Source organism: Hevea brasiliensis, chromosome 9 (assembly GCF_030052815.1).
Source record: "Hevea brasiliensis isolate MT/VB/25A 57/8 chromosome 9, ASM3005281v1, whole genome shotgun sequence".
Lineage (NCBI taxonomy): Eukaryota > Viridiplantae > Streptophyta > Magnoliopsida > Malpighiales > Euphorbiaceae > Hevea > Hevea brasiliensis.
The window spans coordinates 20,005,349-20,027,720 of NC_079501.1; the positions used below are offsets into that span (position 1 = coordinate 20,005,349).

At 36.2% G+C, this 22,372-nt stretch overlaps 3 protein-coding genes and 1 non-coding gene across 9 annotated transcripts; 2 read left to right on the top strand and 2 right to left on the bottom strand.

Moving 5' to 3' along the window:
- The first annotated feature begins 1,057 nt into the window (after positions 1–1,057).
- LOC110647050 (uncharacterized) lies at positions 1,058–3,563 on the top strand. Of its 6 annotated transcripts, none has more exons than XR_002493280.2 (4): positions 1,058–1,375; positions 1,744–1,946; positions 2,331–2,411; positions 3,303–3,563. XR_002493280.2 is itself a non-coding variant. In XM_021800706.2 (3 exons), the coding sequence occupies exons 1-2, from the start codon at positions 1,117–1,119 to the stop codon at positions 1,896–1,898; spliced, it is 414 nt and encodes a 137-aa protein (XP_021656398.2). In that variant the 5' UTR covers positions 1,058–1,116; the 3' UTR covers positions 1,899–1,946; positions 3,303–3,563. The 6 variants fall into 6 exon arrangements, 4 of the variants coding, with proteins under 4 accessions (XP_021656398.2, XP_021656400.2, XP_021656399.2 ...); XR_002493281.2 differs by having other exon boundaries at positions 1,744–1,902; XM_021800706.2 differs by lacking the exon at positions 2,331–2,411.
- A 1,207-nt stretch (positions 3,564–4,770) lies between these two features.
- Positions 4,771–6,393, bottom strand: LOC110657979 (uncharacterized). The gene has a single exon (XM_058154157.1). It carries the CDS (start codon positions 5,237–5,239, stop codon positions 4,781–4,783), a length of 459 nt encoding a protein of 152 aa, XP_058010140.1. The 5' UTR covers positions 5,240–6,393; the 3' UTR covers positions 4,771–4,780.
- A 2,498-nt stretch (positions 6,394–8,891) lies between these two features.
- Positions 8,892–8,998, bottom strand: LOC131183674 (small nucleolar RNA R71). Its single transcript, XR_009151713.1, has one exon. It is a non-coding gene; the product is annotated as a small nucleolar RNA R71 (small nucleolar RNA).
- Positions 8,999–21,389: 12,391 nt separating this feature from the next.
- On the top strand, positions 21,390–21,854 carry LOC110647061 (uncharacterized). The gene has a single exon (XM_021800726.2). The coding sequence runs from the start codon at positions 21,390–21,392 to the stop codon at positions 21,852–21,854; it is 465 nt and encodes a 154-aa protein (XP_021656418.2).
- The last annotated feature ends 518 nt before the right edge of the window (positions 21,855–22,372 follow it).

Below are 22,372 nucleotides of genomic sequence, written 5' to 3' on the forward strand. Positions count from 1 at the left end.
TCTCTGCTCATTTAAAGTGACAATCTCTCATTTTAAATCACCTTCCATACTTCCCATGACTTTCAATCCTCTTGGTCTCCTATCAAATGCCAAAAATGGCATTAAAAAAGGAAAATAAAAAAGAAAACATTATTCCCCTGGACTTCTTATCTCTCACTTCATACCTCTCTTGGCAAATATCATTTAACTATACGCCATGGCTCAGAAACTATCACCTACCAAAAATTCAAAAATGAAAAAACAAAAGGGAAAAAGAGGAAAAATAATTAAAACCTAACAACAAGGCATATAAGGAAAGAAAAAAAAAAACCTTCCAAGAAAATCCAAATTAAGGGAAAAAAAAAAATAACTTGTCTAGCATAAGCTAATAAAACTTGGGAAAGAAGACGATAATGATTCTGCTAGTAAAGAAGTCACTACACAAATTTTGATGCATACTACATCTTTTTTGAAATTAATTTTATTCAATAAGTATATATTGTCTTATTCTACAAATAAAAAACTCAAATTGATGAAGACATAGAAGTTCAGCAGATAAATAGATTGGAGCAGCTTAGATCTAGATATTTTTATAATACAATTGCCAAGAATGGAAGTGGATAAGTTTCAAAGCCGCAAGCGAGGAATAAAAAGAAGCCAAGAGAATGAATAGTTAAAAGGATGAAGAAAGCCTTGCATGCAAAAGAGAGAAATAAAATAGAGATGAGAGAGAGTGAGAGTGATATACGGTGAAAGAGAAAAAAAAAATTTTAATCTTATTTTGATGTAATATAATATTATTTTACTGTTAAACCGACCATTGTAGGTTACACAGGGTTTAAATTATTTTTAGTCAAGTTTAAAAGATTTTAAGTTAAAATTTGAAATTAATATACTATATTATTATCAATATCAAAGTTCTATTCTATAGTGAAATTCACCCCTTTAAAAGTTGATAATAATTAAAAAAGGGCGCAAGTTAGCAAATAAACGGCAACGTACTTCGCAGTGGCACTACTGACCACACCCACATTGTCCGTTACTGTTAGCTGTTAACACCTTTAAGATCTAACCGCCATTCCAGTGTCTTTTCCTATTAATCCATTCTAATTTTCTCCCATAGTGCAAGGAGGGGAAATGGCCTTCACCATCTCCGACCGTGGACTCACTCGCTTATCTACTTTCAATCGGAACGCATCGTTTTGTCCCCAATTCCTCCACCAGAGACCCGCATTGATTCCGACCGCAGAATCGCCAAGATGGCCTGTGATTCGGTGCTCAGTAATAAATTCCAATGGCGGCAAAACCCTCAGAACATGCAAGAACTGCAAAACCCAATTTGACCCTTCTCTCAATCACCCTCGCGCTTGTCGCTTCCATATTGCCCATTTTGGAGGTAACCCACACCCACTTTAACTCATAATTTATTGTCCTTGCAATTTCCAATTGACTAGCATGATGTTTAACGATCCTTTAATCACTGCTTTCCTCGCTCTATAAGTGGATGGTAATTGAAATCTTGCTTTACAAGTGTAATTGGTTGAATACAAATTGTAATGTACTTGAATTCATATAGCTAGTGATCCCAACTAGATTGGCACTAAGACTGAATTGGGTCGAGTTGAGTACAGTTATGAATTTGTTTCTGGGTTTGTTTCCAGGATAAAGAATATCCTGTAGATGTATCTTATTTCCTGTATTCTTGCTTTACCTACAGACCACGTTTGCTAATGTTTGTACCTTGCTTCCAATTTAATTTTTTAGGTGAAACAAAGAGGAAGTTTGAGAGTGTTTACTCTGGAGGCACTATGGATACTCCTGACTCTGGCAGAGTTTTTCAATACTGGCATTGCTGTGGATCTGAAGATCCTTTTGACCCTGGATGTACTGCTGCTCCTCACTCCTCGTATGATGACTGATATGGTTGGCAATCCTTTTCTACAAACAATGCATGGTTCTGTTCTTTGGTATGAAATTCTTGATTTTCATTACTGTGTGCTTTCCATATTTAAAGGCTCATTGTATTCTGATGTCCTACTGCTGTAGGATATGTATTTTAGTCATAGATATTTTATTATCTTTTCCAGAAAATTACAGCCTTTTGACCAGTAGGAAGCATGCTTTTTTTTTTCTTTTGCCCTATTCATATTTATTATCTGTTCCATGGCTCAAATAAGTGGCTGAAACTTTTAGGTCATGCCACTAAATGTAACGAAATCAGATTAAAACCCTTGTCTAAAATTTTCCATCAATGTTCTCTGTCATGCATGATTCATCTACTGCTAACTTTTCTACTTGGGTTGTGCATAAAACCTAATCAGGTTCAACAACTGCACAATTTGTTTTTTCAGATTTTGTTCCACAGTTTTACAGTAGGAGACATGTTGCCATGAATTTATATAACTGGAAGGAGACCACATGACAAATTAAATGTAATGCATTCAGTTTATGTTTTATTTGTGAAAATTTTTTTTTCCACTGGTCTACTACTTGCAAATTCTTGTGTAAAGCAGACACCTTTTTGTTCTTTTATTAAGAATTCATTACCTGTTCATTTCATTGTTTTTTTTCCCCGTTTTTGGTAGCATTTGTAACTTGCAGTGCTCCTTTAGTGTTCATCTTGAAGTTAAAACATTTTCTTACTCGAAGTTCTCATGTGTTGTGGCCACAATACACTGAATCCTTGTAATGCAATCCTTTTTTTTTGGGCCCTATCCATAGTGTTTCTTTGAGCCAAAATCTTTGAGATTGAAACTTGTTTAGTTCTCAAGTCTGAACTACTTCTCAAATTCTAGTAAATTTAGTGTGAAAAAATAATGGAAGCACAGAACAATCTGTTTTTGGTACCTGCACAATGTCTTCAATCAAAAACAACAACAAAAAAAAAGGGTTTGGAGCATGTTAGAGGAAGAGTAGGCGAATAAGTGGTACATCATTTTTGAGATTGTGTGAGTTAGAATAAAAATAAATAAATAAATAAACTAATTAAATTTCAAAACATACTTGTATGCAAGTTGCATAAAGTCAGTTTGCAATTCTGAGAGTTGGTTCAGTGATATAAAATTATTTTTGAGACTCTCACCTATAAATTTTAGCTTTTTGGTTAAATTTTTTTTGACATTGTATTAGAGTTTCTCATATAAAAAGATTCAGAATTCAAATCTTGACCGCTCTCATCTATATTTAAGCATTTTATATTTGTACTTTTTCATAATTTAAATCGAGTAAGCATTCAGGTGCAAAGGCGTGCCAAAGGTATAAAAATACTTTTTAGGCTTTTATTTATAAATTTAAGCTTTTAAATTGAGTTGTTTTTTTGACAGATTCACCATTTGAGCAGCTGGCCTAAGTGCTACATTTGAAGTCTTCATAAATGTGCCTTCTAAAGCATATGTTTACTGTGCTTTCTAAGCGCTTTTTAATTCTGGATTTTGGGACTGCATAGTTTGCTGCTTCCTAAGGACTGGTACAGTTGCTTTTTGAAGGGAGCCTTTCTCCCTTGCAAGTGCCTTGTGTAGTTTGGGCTAATGAGCATCTTTGCTCAACCAAAAAATTAAAAACAAAAATCTTCATATATGTGTGAAGCACGCTCGCCATAGATTTTTGAAAAAATAAACTCAACAAACTTCATTTTAAAGCTGGGATCCATGAATTACAGCAATTGCCAAGACCAGGCTGCAACCCTTCAAATATTTGCTGATCTCTCTCATTGCTCTGGTTATACTGCTGACAAAGGGATCCTCCCTTGCAACTGTATGAGCCAGATCAGTCTAGAATCTAGATCCTCCATGCTCAGATCGTTGCATAACATAGTTGCGACAGGGTTAGCTCTGGAGATAAGGATATTGGCTAAATCAGAGAGAGGTCTCAAATGTGCACATATTTGTGTTCCATGGATGGGGCCTCTTTTTAGCCAGGATTGTTCTGACGCATCACCAGCATCTGATACTTTAAACTGAGACTCTCGCAGATTTTCTTATCAGTCACTCGCCCTTCCCATTACCACAGCTTTTGCAATGCTGCTTAAAGCATGAGCCATTCAGTTCTCAATCAATAATTGGCCAATTAAGGGATTTTTTTTTTCTTTTTTTAATGCAAACTTGCAAAGTAGAAATCTAAGATTTTCAAGCGCAGCTTCACCCCCAGGATGATTGTTAATGAAAGAACTGAGCTTGCCTCAAATCAGAAAAGCAACAAGCAATTACCTGAATCAGTATAGGGTTGATTCCATCACAAGGCCCAAGACCAACAACACAAGTAAAACCAAATTGTTTTTGGATCTTGAATATGTTGTATTTGCATTTAAGTCTAATTGTAAACAAATACTATGCAATGGAAAAATTAAAAAAAAAATTAATTGAGTTAATCCACCCAAAACCAGGATTTAAACCACGCCCATATGCTATAGTCGTACACAGAAGTGGATTAATCAAAACCCCTCGCTTAAAAATAAAATAGAAAAAAAAAAAAAATATATATATATATATATATATATATATATATATACTTTTAACTTTAATACTAGACTATAAATGAAGGGTTGAAATGGCTCAGGGCAATCGTGGCCGTAGATACAGGGACACTCATTGTAATGAGCAGTAGCATCCCCATAGCCAAACTAGGCCTGGCTCAGGGCAATCGTGGCCGTAGATACAGGGACACTCATTGTAATGAGCAGTAGCATCCCCATAGCCAAACTAGGCCTGGTATTCATCAGTTGATATATATATATATATATATATATATATATATATATATATATATATATATATATATACACGCATATAACTTTAATACTAGACTATAAATGAAGGGTTGAAATGGCTCCATTAGCCACCTCCATCAACTGCAGGGCAATCGTGGCCGTAGATACAGGGACACTCATTGTAATGAGCAGTAGCATCCCCATGGCCAAACTAGGCCTAGTATTCATCAGTTTCAATTGCAAGAATCCCACAAACTTGCAGATAAACTCGTCGTAACTCGCATACAATTGCTTCTCCCACTCCATCCACTCCGCTGGTGGCTCGTAATTCCTCTCCATCATCTTCATTTCATGTATGCGTTTCCTTAGCACTATCATGCTTTCGTCCACATGCATTTCTCCAAACGAGTCTGATCTTCTTCCAGCAGCCAAAGCGACGCCTCTGTTACACCTTTTCGTGTTATGAAATTTCGTTTTCTGGTGGGTTTGCCAGTTTTTGGAAGGAAATGAGAGTGAAGGAAGCACTGATGATGAGAAAAGGGAATTTGATTCCATCGATGAAACCAAGCAGAATTGAGAACAAGAATCTGATGGATAAATGGAAGTTCTAGTAATGACATTTATAGCAAGAATGATGCATCACAACCTCTAAGCCCGTACCCTTGGGAACTTGACACTTGCTGCTTCTACGTGTTCTATTGTCAATTTTATGTAAAATTGATTAGGTGTTGATTTTTAATTCGCCAGCAAGTAGGAATTACAGCTAAGGTCGGTGCCCACGTTTAACGATTAATCCATTCAAATAAAATAATGTTTTAAAATTTATTAAAAAATGTGTATTCAAACAATGAAGGAGATGGGTTCGGCGATCAATGTGGAGGAAAAAGACGTGGAAACTGGTAAGTCTTACTATTGCTCAAAGGTGAAGCCATACCACATTCATCCTTCAATTAATGGATGTTAATCAATCCCACAAAATTGTTGTCTTGAGTCAGTCTTGTTATGCCATTGTACAAAGAGCTCCTCTTGTTATGGACCCAACCGCCACTGATGTAGTCACATGGAGTTTCCTTAGGAACTTTCCTCTTTCTCAATAGAAAATAATTTCGAATTCAGTTTTCAATACAAGCGAAAGAAAAATCAAAGGGGTGATAGCAAAAGAGGTCCATGGAAGGAGCTTCCTAGCGAGAGAAGGATACGAATGGTCTTTGGAAGGACTGAAAGTGCCCATTCTAGGATTTTTTCCCCCCTTTATTTTCCTCTCTTCCAGCTTGAAGTTTATTGTGTTATGTGGATGATGATGGTCTGTGGAACGTTTGATGATAGAGAGGGTGAGAGAAAGGAAGGAAGGGAAAGAACGAGAAAAGTTCAGTCGTGCTTATCACACTCTCTTGGTCTCTCTCCTTAAATTTTGCTTAATCTTCATCGATGAACAGAATCCAGAATTTCACAATGATAAGTAAACAAATTTAATATCAGAATCAAGAATTCACAAATATCAACAACACGTTACCATCAATGATTATTTAGGAGCAAGCAGAGGAGGTAAGAGGATTCTATTGGAGCTGTCTCGTTAGAAAAATCGAATATTTAATAATATATAACAAAGCAAATCATTTGACCAGTAGAGATAACAGGTCAGTAGGACATAAATGCTATAATTAATTAAGAAAAACAGGAATTTAGCATTTGGAGTTGTTGCGCAAATCATCAGCTTTCGTATAATGGAACACTGTCCTCCTCCAATGTATACTTGGGAAGCATGAATTGTCATTGTCTAAGTGTTATAATAATTCTTTTTTTGCTAAATTCTCTGCACTGAAAACAATATCCACACGGCATTTCCCCTCTCCTTAATGATGCACATATCTTGCATAGTCATTTAGGTCTAATTTCACAATCATTTTATTTGGTTATTAGTCATTTTTAGCTAATTTCATTAGTTAATTAGTTAGTTTTTCATAGTTGTCAATTTTGTACTAATTTGTAATTTTTACTTTGTTTTGTAGGAAAAATGGTGTTTTTGAAGGACTAAAGAGAATTTTGCCATTGAGGAGTGTCTTCTACAGCAAAAAGATGCCAAAAACAAGTTTTCAAGCTGAAATATGCATTGACCAAACTGTGCATAACTTGCCGCATAAGCTATGCGATTCGCATAAGGAGGAAGATCACTGTTCGAGAACCAGAAATGTGCATAAGGAGATCGCATAGCTTATGCACATTCTCACCTCCCTTATGCACATTCACGAAATTGTGCATAACCTATGCACTAAGTCATGCAACCGCATAAGTGACCTGAACCAGCTGAAAATCGCATAAGGGATCAGATAACTTATGCGATCCACTTATGCGATCCCATAAAGAGTTCATTAATGAGTCGTGAAGATTCCCTGAATGTATTCCTCCTAGAACATACTATTTTAGGGCTCCATGTCAGAAAAATGCTATATATAGTCTCATTTTCCCAATTTAGAAAGGAAAGACAGGAGCAAAGAAGAAGAAGAGGAGGCGGAGCAGAATTTAAGGAGTCATTTTCACCTTCCACACCATTTTCAACCAAGATTTGCAGATTTCTTTCTTTCTTTACACTTTTCTACATTTCTAGTGTTTAATTCCTTACTTCTTAGCTTAGATTAAAGCTTTATTTCCATTTAAACTCATCATATCTTGTAAGCATTATGGATAGTGAGTAGTTTACTTTTGATTCTGGAGTAAGGGTTGTAATATTTGAGATATTTTGTGGATTTTGATTGGGTAATCCATATTTTGTGGTCTTAATGAGTTTTATTCATTTCTTGTATGCTTAATGACATGCTTAATGTAGGATCCCATTGAGTAAGGTTCTTAATCCATAGTTGAAGCAATCGAAAGGAGAAGGCCTTGTGATAGATAATCGTGAAATTGGACTTAATTAACTTAGACCTAGAAATAGGCTAAGGATTAAGAGGATTCATGATTAATTAAGGAACTTAATGGGTCTTAATTAATTCTAACTCCTAAAGTAGGATTAGTTTGATTAAGGCACTCTTTGTCTCACTCGAAAGGGAATTCAAAGGATTTAAGAATTAATCTCCTTAAAACTCATAAGTTTCATAAGATTGGATAACCAATTTAAAATCCCAGAATAGCTCGAATATGAAATCCCGAACTCCGGAATCATCTTTTTACCATTGTTAATTTCTAATCGAATTTAATCATTTGCCATTTTAAATATTGCCATATTTGAACTTGCTTATTTCAATTTGATACAATTTTAGTTTAATTAATACATTGTTGAATAGAATATTAATTTTGCACATTTAGACTTCATACTCCATTACCCATTAATTCATTATTTTAATTTCATAAATACTTCAATTTAGTCAACTTTTATATCGAAAATTCAATCATTAACACAACTCCTCGTGGGATCGATATTTTTCTATACTACTTGTACGACCCGTGCACTTGCGGTTGGGACGCATCAAGTTTTTGGCGCCGTTGCCGGGGAGTTGTTTGTTTAAGATTGAATTCTTGATTATTTTAGTTGTTTTTTTTTTTTAGTTTTATCTCTGTTATTTTTTCATTTTGTGTTTGTTTGTTCTTTTTCAGGTACTCTTAATCTTTTATGAGAAGAGCTAGAAGCACAAGTGATACATCCTTATTATTCAACCCTGAAATTGAGAAATTTTGTAAGGCCAACAAGAAAGAAACCAGAAAAAGAAAAGAAGCTTTGATAGAAACTGAATTAGAAGCAGACATGGCTGATGAAAGAATTAGAATTGGTGTTGGTAATGCTGGAAATGGTCAAAATAATGAAAATGCAGCCCATGGTGAAGAAGTTGTTAATGCAAACGTGCCTAGGGGAAGTATGATGGATCATGCTTTTCCACGTTTTGATGATTTGAGGGAGAGCATAGCAAGACCAAGGATTGATGCAAATAGTTACAAGATGGATTTTGGAGTTCTTCAAATGATTCAGAATTCTCAATTTGGAGGACATCCTTCTGAAAATCCACACACACACTTGAAGAAGTTTGCTATGATCTGTGACATGCAAAAACAACCTGGAGTGTCTGATGATGCAGCAAGATTGAAGCTATTCCCGTTCTCTTTGAAAGATAGAGCATTGGATTGGCTTGATTCTTTACCTCACAACTCCATTACAAATTGGGAGCAACTCACTGATGCATTTCTTGCACAATATTTTCCACCTGGAAAAACTCAAGAATTGAGGAATCAAATGACAGCTTTCAGACCAAGAGAAGATGAAACTCTTTATGAGTCATGGATGAGATGGAAAGAATTGGAAAGATTATGCCCACATCATGCCATTCCAAAATGGATGATAAATCAGAATTTCTACACAAATGTCACTCCTGCAATCAGAGGAATTATTGATGCTCAAACAGGAGGAGAATTTATTATAAAGCATGAAGATGAAGCTTATGAGCTATTGGAGAAAATTGCAAAGAATACTCATCTTTGGAGTAGTCCAAGAGGACCAGCTCAAACTCAGAAGAGGCAAGCTGCTGGAATATATGATCTTGACCCATTCAACATGATTAATGCAAAGTTTGATGCACTTACAAATGTCCTTGCTAAGAAGATGGAAGATTTGAGTATGTTGGTCAGTTCATCATCATCAGCTGGAAGTTCACAACAAGTGGCTTATGCAGAGGAAACAACCAGCTGTGGAGTAGATTATGGAGAACAAGCAGCATATGTTGGTAATTATGGAAACAAGCAAATGGGGAATCCTTATTCTCAAACTTACAATCCAAATTGGAGGAATCATCCCAACTTTTCATGGGGCAATCAGCAAGGTCAAGTTCAAAATCAGAATTTTCAACCACAACAGCAGAGTCAAGTTCCATATCAGCAAAATAGGCAACCATTGCCTAATTTTCAGCAGAAAAATATGAACCCTCCACCAAAACAGCAAGAACGAAATTTCACCATCAAGCTTTATTGCAACAGATTCTTGCCAACCAAAATAAGCATGATGAGGAGATGAGAGAGGTGAAAGCAAGGTGGAGCAGATGCAAACACACAAATGTATCTTGGAAAACCAGATTGCACAACAAGCATCTTCCTCAAGTGCCAAATCTTTTGGAAAGCTTCCAAGTCAACCAGAAAATCCAAGAGAGCAGTGTCAAGCTATTACTTTAAGAAGTGGTAAAGTTATAAATGATGAGAAGAGTGAAAACAGTGAGAAGAGAGAAAATGAAAAAGGAACTGATGAGAGTGAAAAACAAGAGAGTGCAGAAAAATGTAAAGAGGAATTTGAAGAAAAAGAAGAGAAGTATATACCTCCTGAGCCCTACAAGCCACAACTTCCCTTTCCACAAAGATCTCACAAAGCCAAGCTTGATAGGCAATTTGGGAAGTTCTTAGAGGTTTTGAAGAAACTTTACATAAATATGCCTTTTGTTGATGCTCTTTCACAAATGCCCTCTTATGCAAAATTCTTGAAAGAAATTCTCTCAAACAAGAGGAAACTTGAAGATGATGAAACTGTAGCTTTGACAGAAGAATGTAGTGCTATCCTCCAAAGGAAACTTCCTCCAAAGCTTAAGGATCCAGGGAGTTTTTCAATTCCATGCCACATTGGAGAGTCTTGTTCTCCAAAAGCTCTATGTGATTTAGGGGCTAGTGTTAGCCTTATGCCCCTCTCTATTTATGAGAAGCTCAACATGGGAGATCTAAAGCCAACCCACATTTCTCTTCAGTTAGCTGACAGAACAATCAAGTATCCTGAAGGGATTTTGGAGAATGTGCCCCTGAAGGTTGAAAAGTTCTATATACCTGTTGACTTTGTCATCTTGGACATGGAGGAAGATTCTAATATTCCAATTATATTGGGGAGACCCTTTCTAGCTACAGCAGGAGCATTGATTGATGTGAAAGGAGAAAAGCTGACTCTTAGGGTTGGTGAAGAGCAATTAATTTTCAATATTAATAACACTATGAGAAAGCATCATTCTGAAGCTGATACTTGCTTGAGAGTTGATATCATTGATGAGCTGGTTGAAGAACACTTCAGGAAGAAATATCCAGAAGATCCACTTGAAAATTGTTTGATTCATGGAGGAGGCATAGACTATGACAACCCTCATGTAGCTGCATATACTCAACACTTACAGGGAAGTCCACCATTCACTTCTGCTCCAGTTTTTCAACTCACACAAAAGGAAAAAGTCAAATTCAAGCAACCATCATTCAAGGAAGAAGATGCACCTAAGGTAGAACTTAAGCAACTTCCTTCTCACTGTATGAATTTCTTGGCACTAATAACACTTATCCAAAGAATAGTAAATGCAAACTTGAGTACTTTAGAAGCTGATAAGTTATTAAGAGTGTTGAGAAAATTTAGGAAAGTTTTGGGATACACCATAGATGACATTAAGGGAATAAGCCCACACTTTTGCATGCATAGAATCATTTTGGAAGAAAATTGTAAACCATCTATTGAACATCAAAGGAGGTTGAACCCAAATATGAAAGAAGTTGTTAAAAAGGAAATTTTGAAGTTGCTTGATGCAGGGATCATTTACCCTATCTCAGACAGTACTTGGGTGAGCCCAGTACATGTTGTTCCAAAAAAGGGTGGAATGACAGTTGTCAAAAATGAAAATAATGAATTAATTCCCACCAGAACAGTGACTAGTTGGCGAATGTGCATAGATTACAGAAAATTAAATGTTGCCACTAGAAAAGATCACTTTCCACTTCCCTTCATTGATCAAATGTTGGAAAGACTAGCTAGGCATTCTTACTTTTGCTATTTAGATGGATATTCAGGTTTTTTTCAAATCCCTATCCATCCAAATGATCAAGAGAAAACCACTTTTACTTGTCCATATGGAACCTTTGCTTATAGAAGAATGCCATTTGGGTTGTGTAATGCACCAGCCACTTTTCAAAGGTGCATGATGGCAATCTTCTCAGATTTCATTGAAGACATAATGGAGGTTTTTATGGACGATTTTTCTGTTTATGGATCTTCATTTGATATATGCTTGGCTAACCTTTCTAAAATTTTGCAGCGATGTGCAGATACTGACCTTGTGTTAAATTGGGAAAAGTGTCATTTTATGGTTCAGGAAGGGATAGTGCTTGGACATTTGGTGTCTAACAGAGGAATAGAGGTTGATAAAGCCAAAGTTGAAGTGATAGAGAAGATGGCTCCTCCTACCAATGTCAAGGGAATTCGAAGTTTCCTAGGACATGCCGGGTTCTACAGACGCTTTATCAAGGATTTTTCTAAAATAGCTAAACCTTTGTCTAATTTGTTAAGTAATGACACACCATTTGTATTTGACCAAGAGTGTTTGGATGCCTTTTGCAGGTTGAAGCAAGCTCTTATCACTGCACCAATCATGCAACCACCTGATTGGAGCCTACCTTTTGAAATTATGTGTGATGCTAGCAACTATGCAATTGGGGCTGTTCTTGGTCAAAGAAAGGACAAAAAGGCTTATGCTATTTATTATGCTAGTAGAACACTCGATGAGGCTCAAACAAATTATGCAACAACAGAAAAGGAATTTTTGGCAATTGTCTTTGCATTAGAAAAGTTCAGGCCTTACATTATTGACTCAAAGGTGGTTATATTTTCAGATCATGCAGCCATCAGGTATTTGCTCCGTAAAAAGGAGGCTAAACCTAGGCTCATTAGGTGGATTCTGATGCTACAAGAATTTGATTTGGAGATTAGAGATAAGAAAGGAGCTGAAAATGTAGTTGCTGATAATCTTAGTAGGTTGAAATTGGATGGTGAAGAATTGGATGAAATCCCTATTGATGAGTTTTTCTTGGATGACCAACTTTTCTCTCTTGTTGCTAAACTACCTTGGTATGCAGACTTTGTGAATTATCTATCTTGTGGGGTTCTACCTCTAGGTATGACATGGCAACAAAAGAAAAAGTTTCTGCATGAAGTGAAGTTTTATAGATGGGATGATCCTTTACTCTTTAGGAGATGTTGTGATGGTTTAATTAGAAGATGTATTCCTGAAGAGGAGGTACAAAGTATTTTGCATCATTGCCATGCTTCTGATTATGGAGGTCATTTTGGCATCTCTAAGACAGCTAGTAAAATTTTGCAAGCTGGTTTCTTTTGGCCAAATCTTTTTAAGGATGTGAGGAAATTTGTGTTGAATTGTGATAAATGTCAAAGGAGTGGAAATTTGTCAAAAAGAGATCAAATGCCCCTAAATAATATTCTTGAAGTGGAATTATTTGATGTTTGGGGAATAGATTTTATGGGGCCATTCCCTCCTTCATATGGTAATAGATACATCTTAGTTGGGGTTGACTATGTGTCAAAGTGGGTGGAAGCTATTGCAACTCCAACTAATGATGCTAGAGTGGTAGTGAAATTCTTGAAGAAATTTGTCTTGAGCAGATTTGGAGCTCCTAGGGCTATAATTAGTGATGGGGGTTCCCATTTTTGTAATAAGCAATTTGAGAGCTTAATGAGGAAGTATGGTGTAGTGCACAAGATAGCTACCCCATACCATCCTCAAACTTCAGGACAAGTTGAAATTTCTAACAGAGAGCTCAAGCATATTTTGGAGAAAACAGTGAACAATTCTCGGAAAGATTGGTCTATCAAACTAGATGATGCTTTATGGGCATATAGGACTGCCTACAAAACCCCTATAGGAACTACTCCCTTTAGGTTGGTGTATGGTAAGTCTTGTCATTTACCTGTGGAGCTAGAACATAGAGCATATTGGGCCATTCAAACCTTGAATTTTGATCTTCAGCAAGCTGGTGAGAAAAGGTTGTTACAACTTAATGAGCTTGAGGAATTGAGGATGGATGCTTATGAAAGTGCCCGTATTTACAAAGAAAGAACTAAAGTTTGGCATGATAAGCATCTGAGGAAAAAGGAATTCAAAGAAGGTGATTCAGTTTTGTTGTTCAACTCAAGATTGAAATTGTTCCCTGGAAAACTCAAGTCAAGGTGGACTGGTCCGTATAGAGTTTCTAAGGTTTTCCCTTATGGAGCAATAGAAATTTGGAGTGAAAAATCTGGGAATTTTAAGGTCAATGGGCATAGATTGAAGCATTACATAACTGGAGACCCAATGCTAGGAGCAAGCTGTTACAAGCTCTCCAATCCCTCACCTCTTTTCAGTAAAATTCATGAAGAGTCCAGCTAAGGACTATAAATTAGCCCTCTTGGGAGGCATCCCAAGTCCTTTTATTTTGCTTTTGTTGATTTACTTTCATTTTCATTAATTTTGTTTTTATCTTAAATCTCCCCAAATTCAATTTTTGACATTGTTAAATTTTGTCTCTTGTAGATGTAATTCAATGAAGAAAGGCTGGTGAGAAAGTAATTCTTAACTTGAAAAATTTTGTCCTTCAAAAGAACTGATAAGTTTTTGCTGCATAACCTGTGCAGGAGCTGCAATCTGGTTTATGCAGAGGAAATGTACATTCTGCAGCAAAAAAAGGGTGTCTGCAGCAAAATGGCTCATGTTTTTGGTGAGGTTGGGTGGGTAATTTTCTAATATCTGTGCTTATAATGATATTATGGTGGTTAGTTGGTCATTTTTGCAGTTTCGAGCTCCTTTGGGGTTGTAGGATTCAAGGTAGAAATGTTGCATTTTCTTGGCAAATCTTGGAGATTTCATTTCTCATTTGTGGTTAAATGCAACTTTATGCAGATTTTTATGGAGTTTTATGTGCTAAATAATTGACTTGCAGAATTTGAATCAAAATGGCATAGTTCTCAAAGGTCTTTTATGTAGGATCCATGTTTACATGCTTGTGTGATGCACTTTTGATGAACTTTGAATATATTGATGTGTTTTTGATGAAAATTTCTCATAGTTTGTGCTTCATAGAATTATATTTCATCATTCCAGGGTATTCTTCACACTTGCAATCCATGTTCTATTGCATTCTTGATCTTGTTGAATTGTGCATAAGCAACTGCATAGCTTATGCAATCCTGCATAACCAAAATTCTTGCCATTTTTCACCTTTATTGCAAGTGCATAAGGAGAGTGCATAGCTTATGCAACTCTGCATAACCTCATTTTGTCAAATTTCATATCTGTCAAAACTTGCATAAGGTGAGTGCATGACTTATGCACATTTGCATAACTTCAAATCCTTCATTTTCTCTCTCTGCCGAAGTTTGCATAAGGTGAGTGCATGACTTATGCACTTCTGCATAACCAAAAATCCAAAGCTCCAATTCTGCCGAAGGTTGCATAAGCAGAGTGCATAACCTATGCACTTCTGCATGACCAACAACCCAGAAAAAAACAACCTTGCCGAGGGGTGCATAAGGAAGGTGCATAAGTTATGCACCTCTGCATAACCAAGAACTCCAAAAATACAACCTTGCCGAGACCTGCATAAGCAGAGTGCATAACCTATGCACTTCTGCATGACCAACAACCCAGAAAAAAACAACCTTGCCGAGGGGTGCATAAGGAAGGTGCATAAGTTATGCACTTCTGCATAACCAGAAATCAGAAAATCCCAAAAGTTGCCGAGACCTGCATAAGCAATGTGCATAGCCTATGCACTTCTGCATAACCAAAATTCTGAATTTCAAAACCTACCGCAGAGTGCATAAGCAGAGTGCATAGCTTATGCACATCTGCATGACCACCAACCAAAATTCCAAAAATTGCCGAACAGTGCATGAGCAGAGTGCATAACCTATGCACTTCTGCATGACCCGATTTTCTGAAACACCACTTCTGCCGAGAGATGCATAAGGGGAGTGCATAACTTATGCACTCCCGCATGACTTCGCTCCTCAACATTTCAAGGGTCACCGAAACATGCATAAGGACAGTGCATAACCTATGCACTTGTGCATAAGCATTTCTCTGAAGTTTAAATCATTTTGAAACATGTACAAATGAGTGCACAGGTTATGCATAAATCATTTTCCCCTTATGCAGTCTCCTACAAACCCGATTCAAATTCATTTTCGGCACACAAAATTCCCACCACCTCCACTTCCCGACTCTTCACCCCACGACCGCCCTTCAACCTCCATTCCTTCCGGCATTCTCGCCGTCTCTCTCCCATCTTCTCCACCAGCGCTCTCATCACGAAAACCCTAAATCCCCCTACATTTTCATTTCCCCCTATCTCTTCTCCATCGGCAATGGATTCCCCTCCACATTCCCGCCCCGCCTCTCCTCTCGAAGTCTCTCCATTGTCATCAATACATCCCACGCCCAATCCTCCACCACAAACGACACCCCCACCACCTCCACCAACCACATACAAACGCAAAATCCGATCCAAATCCGTGCGACCCATGTCCTCTGCTCCTCCTCTGTCCAAACGCAAAGACCCACCCACCCCATTTTCGGAACCACCTCCTAAAAAGCCAAAAGCTCCAGCCTCTACACCTTCTTCCAGTAAAAAGACAATTTCAGCAACCCCATTTGTATCAAAGCTACCTGCCTCTCCGATACAATTCAAAAAGCAGCTTTCAAAAGACTCAAAGATAGAAGGGTACAACCTAATAGGTATATATCTGTGATGCTCTACAATCTCAGGTTTATTTGACAATGTAGTTGCATTTCTTGACGGTATGGGTTGGATGTAATTTGTGCATAAGCAAGAGGTAGTTTATCCAATTCTAGTTTTGGAGTTTATTTCTTCATTCTCTGCTACCCTCAACTTGCATGATGTAGACCATAAACCAATTATGACATTTAGATGCTTGGGGCAAAATAGAGAGTCATTGGACCAATTTCATAGCATTTTTGGTTTTGCAATTGATGGGTTCTTTAGAGTACCACATACTGGAGTAGAGGTAGCCAACAAGGGCATTTGGAATCCTGCCCAATTTTGGAGAATCATAACAAACCAACCTCAAACTTTCTCTGCTGGTAGGTCCAAAACATCCCAAATCCTTGACCCTGCACTTAGGTTTATTCATAGGCTGATGGCTAGCACCATATTGGGCAGAGGGACTAGTTCTGGTGCTGTGGGCAAATCTGAACTATTTATGTTATGGTGTGCATTTCATAAAGTTAAGGTGTCTCCAGGTTACTTCTTTTGTGAACATGTGCTGCATATTGCCACCAAATCCATTGGTGACATTGTTTTGGGTGGGCTCATTACTGTCATAGCCAAGCATTTTGGCTTTAATCCTGCAGAGCACTCAATCCCAGCACTTGAGGACACTTCCTATTTTGATACTGCACACTTAACCAAAACAGGGTTCCATTTATCATATTTTGATACTGGCCACCCTGCAGCAGAAACTGAGCCTATTGCACAACCAGAAACCCAACCTTTCACACCAGTCCCACAGCACCCTACTACACCTACCCCACCCCCTCAGCCTACTCAGGACATTCCAGCTACCTCTGCTCAGCCCATTCCTCCTACAGCTGAACCTACCTCATCCACAGCACCTCCTGCATTCAACACTAAAGCCTTATTCACCTACCTTGACAGGCTTAGTGATGATATCTACTTTGTGGATAGGAAGCTTGACAGTGGTCTTGATACACTAAAGGATCGTCATGATCAACTATTTGACCTTGTCATGGAAACCAGGGACAAGCAGAAAGAACTGAAGGAGATGGTGAAACAACTCATGATCTTTCTGGGTATGCCACCTCCACCTCCATCACCTCCTCCAGCACCATCATTTCGATGACCAGCAGCTGACCCAAATTTAGCAACATCCTTGGACAAAGGAAAAACAATAGACATAGATTAGTGTTTATTTTACTTTTGTTCAATCTTGTAGGACCTTTTCTTTGTAAATATGTTCAAACATTTATAGTTTGTTTTGGATTTTGTTTGTTTGTTCTGAATTAGTTTCTTTTAAATTATGTTTCTTTTGAAGTTTTAATGAATAGCTATTACATTAGTCTTCTTTGATTTTTATTGCACTTATTGCCTTTTTGTACATATTTGCCCATACTCTGTCTATATTTCCATACTTTTACTGCTGGTTGTACATTTCCCTTGCAAATTACCATGCATGACTTTTGTATACACCTTTGCTATGAATTTCCTCATGCATAACTTTTGCATAGCTGTGCAACTCATACGCTATACTTGAGCGCATGAGTTGTATTTCCCTTATGCAATCGTCTGCATAGCCTATGCAACATCTATTGCCTCTTATGCAAGACCGCATGGCTTATGCACCTTACCTATGCACATGTTCGATGAAGACTTAACTCTGCATAACACATGCGACTTCTTATGCATCCCTTTAACTTGAATTCTCATACTGGGTAACTCTTTCTTTTTGCTCTTAATTTTACAATTCTGGTCAATATTATTTGCTTTGAGTTTTGGATATCTACTGTTTGAGACATTGAGGACAATGTCTAATTTTGAGTTTGGGGGTGCACATTTTGATTTTTAGCTTTATTTTTCACATTTTGAGTATAAGAGCATCTCATCCCAGTTCATTTACATATCTTGTAAATATTTTACATATACATCCATACATACATATTCATTACACATTTACACACACATTATACATCACTTAGAAATTGTACAAATTGCATACAAATAGGCTTCCTCCATTTAGTTCATGCATTACTCATTTTAGGAATCATACACCATGCATTAAAATCTTTTGCCAAATCCCTTGAGTATTGAAAATGTGCCTATGAGAGTGATTTGACTCACCTTTTAGTTGGGTTTGTGGATTGAAAGTTCCTAAAAGGTGCAAGGTTTTGAAGTGTCTATCCCTTGCCTATATCTTCTTAGCCAAAAAGCCACCCAACTAGTCATTTAGAGATTGGAGTGTTTAGAGGGAGTTATTGGATATAAGGTAGTCAAATGATGTCTCACCAATCCTAGAACAAATTTTCTAAACCTTTCAAGGCGAAATACCAGCTTGTACTTGAAAAGAGAGATGATTAGGCATTCTTTGATTTAAACCTTCTCATTTTAAACCTTTGGCCCTTTTTCCTAATTAAAATTACCCTTGCAAACCCCTTTGAACCTTTTTATCCCTAATTTTGCTTGAAATCCTTATTACTACCTAGCCAATGAACCAAACACTCCAACCCTTTTCATGAGAATAATATTGAATATTAGGTACACTTTCTAAAAAATAAAAATAAAAATAAAAAAAAGAAAAAAGAAAAAAAATATACAAAAAAAGGGAGAAGAAGTGCTTGTCACCTTGTAAAAGTGCTAGTATATGTGCTTTTCACTATTGCCATTCAAAATGAAAGAAATCCACCCAAAGTATTAAAAGAAATGAGTTTGGGGGTGGCAATTTTAGGGACAATCATCAAAAGAAAATGCAAAATACAAGTTAAAGTATCAAAATGTCCCTCCATTTTTATGTGTTTTGTAAACTATGCTAGCACTTGACAATCCTCATTGTGTATTCTTCTCTCCCATATATAAATATATATATATATATATATATATATATATATATATATATATATATATATATATATATATATATATATAATAAAGTGTACCTTATGTTTCAAAATTGAAAATATTCTCATGCTTTGAATCCTTTTTACCCATCTTTCTTCTTAGCCTCATTTTGAACCCCATGGCCCCATTACATCCCTAAAAAGACCTTTGATCTCTTGATAGTACTAGCTACATTAGTGGAGATAGGAGTAGGGAATTTGCCTATGGGATTGGAAAATTATTCATTCATTCATTCAATTCCATCATTCCATATGGAGACACTTTGACTATTGATTGTTCTAGAATTCCTTTTGAGCATGACTCTCTCTTTTGATTAGTTGGTTTGGGGATTTTGAATGATAATTGACTTGATGGCTAAGCGGTGAAAGTTTGGATAAGCATTAGATTCTTTGCATTTTGAGGGATGGGTATATGGATTGTTGGTATGGCTAAAGGTGTATTAAGTTACTTTAATTGGTAATTTTCATAACTCCTTGGATAATGCACCCCTAAAAACTTTGCATCACATTTTAAAGTTTGCTTGAGGACAAGCAAAAGCCTGAGTTTGGGGGTATTTGATGCACATATCTTGCATAGTCATTTAGGTCTAATTTCACAATCATTTTATTTGGTTATTAGTCATTTTTAGCTAATTTCATTAGTTAATTAGTTAGTTTTTCATAGTTGTCAATTTTGCACTAATTTGTAATTTTTACTTTGTTTTGTAGGAAAAATGGTGTTTTTGAAGGACTAAAGAGAATTTTGCCATTGAGGAGTGTCTTCTACAGCAAAAAGATGCCAAAAACAAGTTTTCAAGCTGAAATATGCATTGACCAAACTGTGCATAACTTGCGCATAAGCTATGCGATTCTGCATAAGGAGGAAGATCACATTCGAGAACCAGCGAAATGTGCATAAGGAGATCGCATAGCTTATGCACATTCTCACCTCCCTTATGCACATTCACGAAATTGTGCATAACCTATGCACCAAGTCATGCGACCGCATAAGTGACCCAGAACCAGTAAAGCGCATAAGGACTGCATAACTTATGCGATCCACTTATCTGATCCCATAAAGAGTTCATTAATGAGCTGGCAGAAGATTCCCTTAATGTATTCCTCCTAGAACATACTATTTTAGGGCTCCATGTCAGAAAAATGCTATATATAGTCTCATTTTCCCAATTTAGAAAGGAAAGAAAGGAGCAAAGAAGAAGAAGAGGAGGCTGAGCAGAATTTAAGGAGTCATTTTCACCTTCCACACCATTTTCAACCAAGATTTGCAGATTTCTTTCTTTCTTTACACTTTTCTACATTTCTAGTGTTTAATTCCTTACTTCTTAGCTTAGATTAAAGCTTTATTTCCATTTAAACTCATCATATCTTGTAAGCATTATGGATAGTGAGTAGTTTACTTTTGATTCTGGAGTAAGGGTTGTAATATTTGAGATATTTTGTGGATTTTGATTGGGTAATCCATATTTTGTGGTCTTAATGAGTTTTATTCATTTCTTGTATGCTTAATGACATGCTTAATGTAGGATCCCATTGAGTAATGTTCTTAATCCATAGTTGAAGCACCGAAAGGAGAAGGCCTTGTGATAGATAATCAGGAAATTGGACTTAATTAACTTAGACCTAGAAATAGGCTAAGGATTAAGAGGATTCACAGATTAATTAAGGAACTTAATGGGTCTTAATTAATTCTAACTCCACGAAAGTAGGATTAGTTTGATTAAGGCACTCTTTGTCTCACTCGAAAGGGAATTCAAAGGATTTAAGAATTAATCTCCTTAAAACTCATAAGTTTCATAAGATTGGATAACCAATTTAAAATCCCAGAATAGCTCGAATATGAAATCCCGAACTCCGGAATCATCTTTTTACCATTGTTAATTTCTAATCGAATTTAATCATTTGCCATTTTAAATATTGCCATATTTGAACTTGCTTATTTCAATTTGATACAATTTTAGTTTAATTAATACATTGTTGAATAGAATATTAATTTTGCACATTTAGACTTCATACGCCATTACCCATTAATTCATTATTTTAATTTCATAAATACTTCAATTTAGTCAACTTTTATATCGAAAATTCAATCATTAACACAACTCCTCGTGGGATCGATATTTTTCTATACTACTTGTACGACCCGTGCACTTGCGGTTGGGACGCATCACTTAACGCGGTTTTTACACCGACCGCAACCTTTAATTTTATTATTAGTTGTAGCTTTCATGGCTTAACACTTGTATAAATATTATATATCCTTCACCTCTCAATTATACTATATTCATTCAACTACCATGGAAGTTCTATGCTCCTACTCCACTACTGCTCTTCTTCTCCAGTTTAACACTTGTCGCAGACGATCATCTAATTTGCAGCACCGTAAGAGGCTGCTTGGGATGAGCGTAAAGGCTGCAAGAAGAGATTCGAGTGAAAGAGATTATGGGGGTCGGCTTGTGGATGAAAACATGATCACTCTCCGTATGCGCATTAGAGAGATGAAGATGTTGGAGACAAGCACTTCTAGTGATGATGATCTTCATCAAATATTGCCTTCGGATTGGATGGAGTGGGAGAAGAAACATTTCTTCAACTATAATAAGGATGTTTGTGAAGTTTTAGGGTTATTGCAAAACTATTTCTTGAATACTAGGCCAAGTTTAGCTTTAGGGATGCTTGCACTTGTTGCATTGATTGTGCCTATATCAACTGGAGTAGTCTTGTTTTCTGCTCTGCAGATTGCTAAGGGGATTTTCTTTTAATTCTGCAGAAAAACTTATGAATAATTTTATTTATCATTTAACTGTATTAAAAAAAGGGAAATTAACTTGATTTGACTTGTTTAGACTATGAATAAAAGGGTTATTCAATTCCACTCAACTGATTTGCAGTGCTAACGTCTATCTCCTTTAAAAATTAAATTCACAAACTTGAAAGCAGTACTTTTATAAATCTCTATGTTTGCCTAATATTAACGAGTAGTTAAAAATTTATCATTTATATTCTATTTATTTTATAAAAAATAATTTATATAAGAAAAATATTTTCAATAGAGAATATTTTTTATGAAAATATTTTTTATTATTTAGTTGTAATATTAAATTAATGATATTGATTATGCATTTTATATCATCATTTAGGTATAATTTTTGTACATAATTTACCCTTGTTCATAACTATTATTATAGATATTAACATATATATTTAGTCAATTTTACATTTCTTAGTTTAATTTTTGAAATTTATTTGTTTTGTAGGTTAAATTTAGAGAAATTTGGTG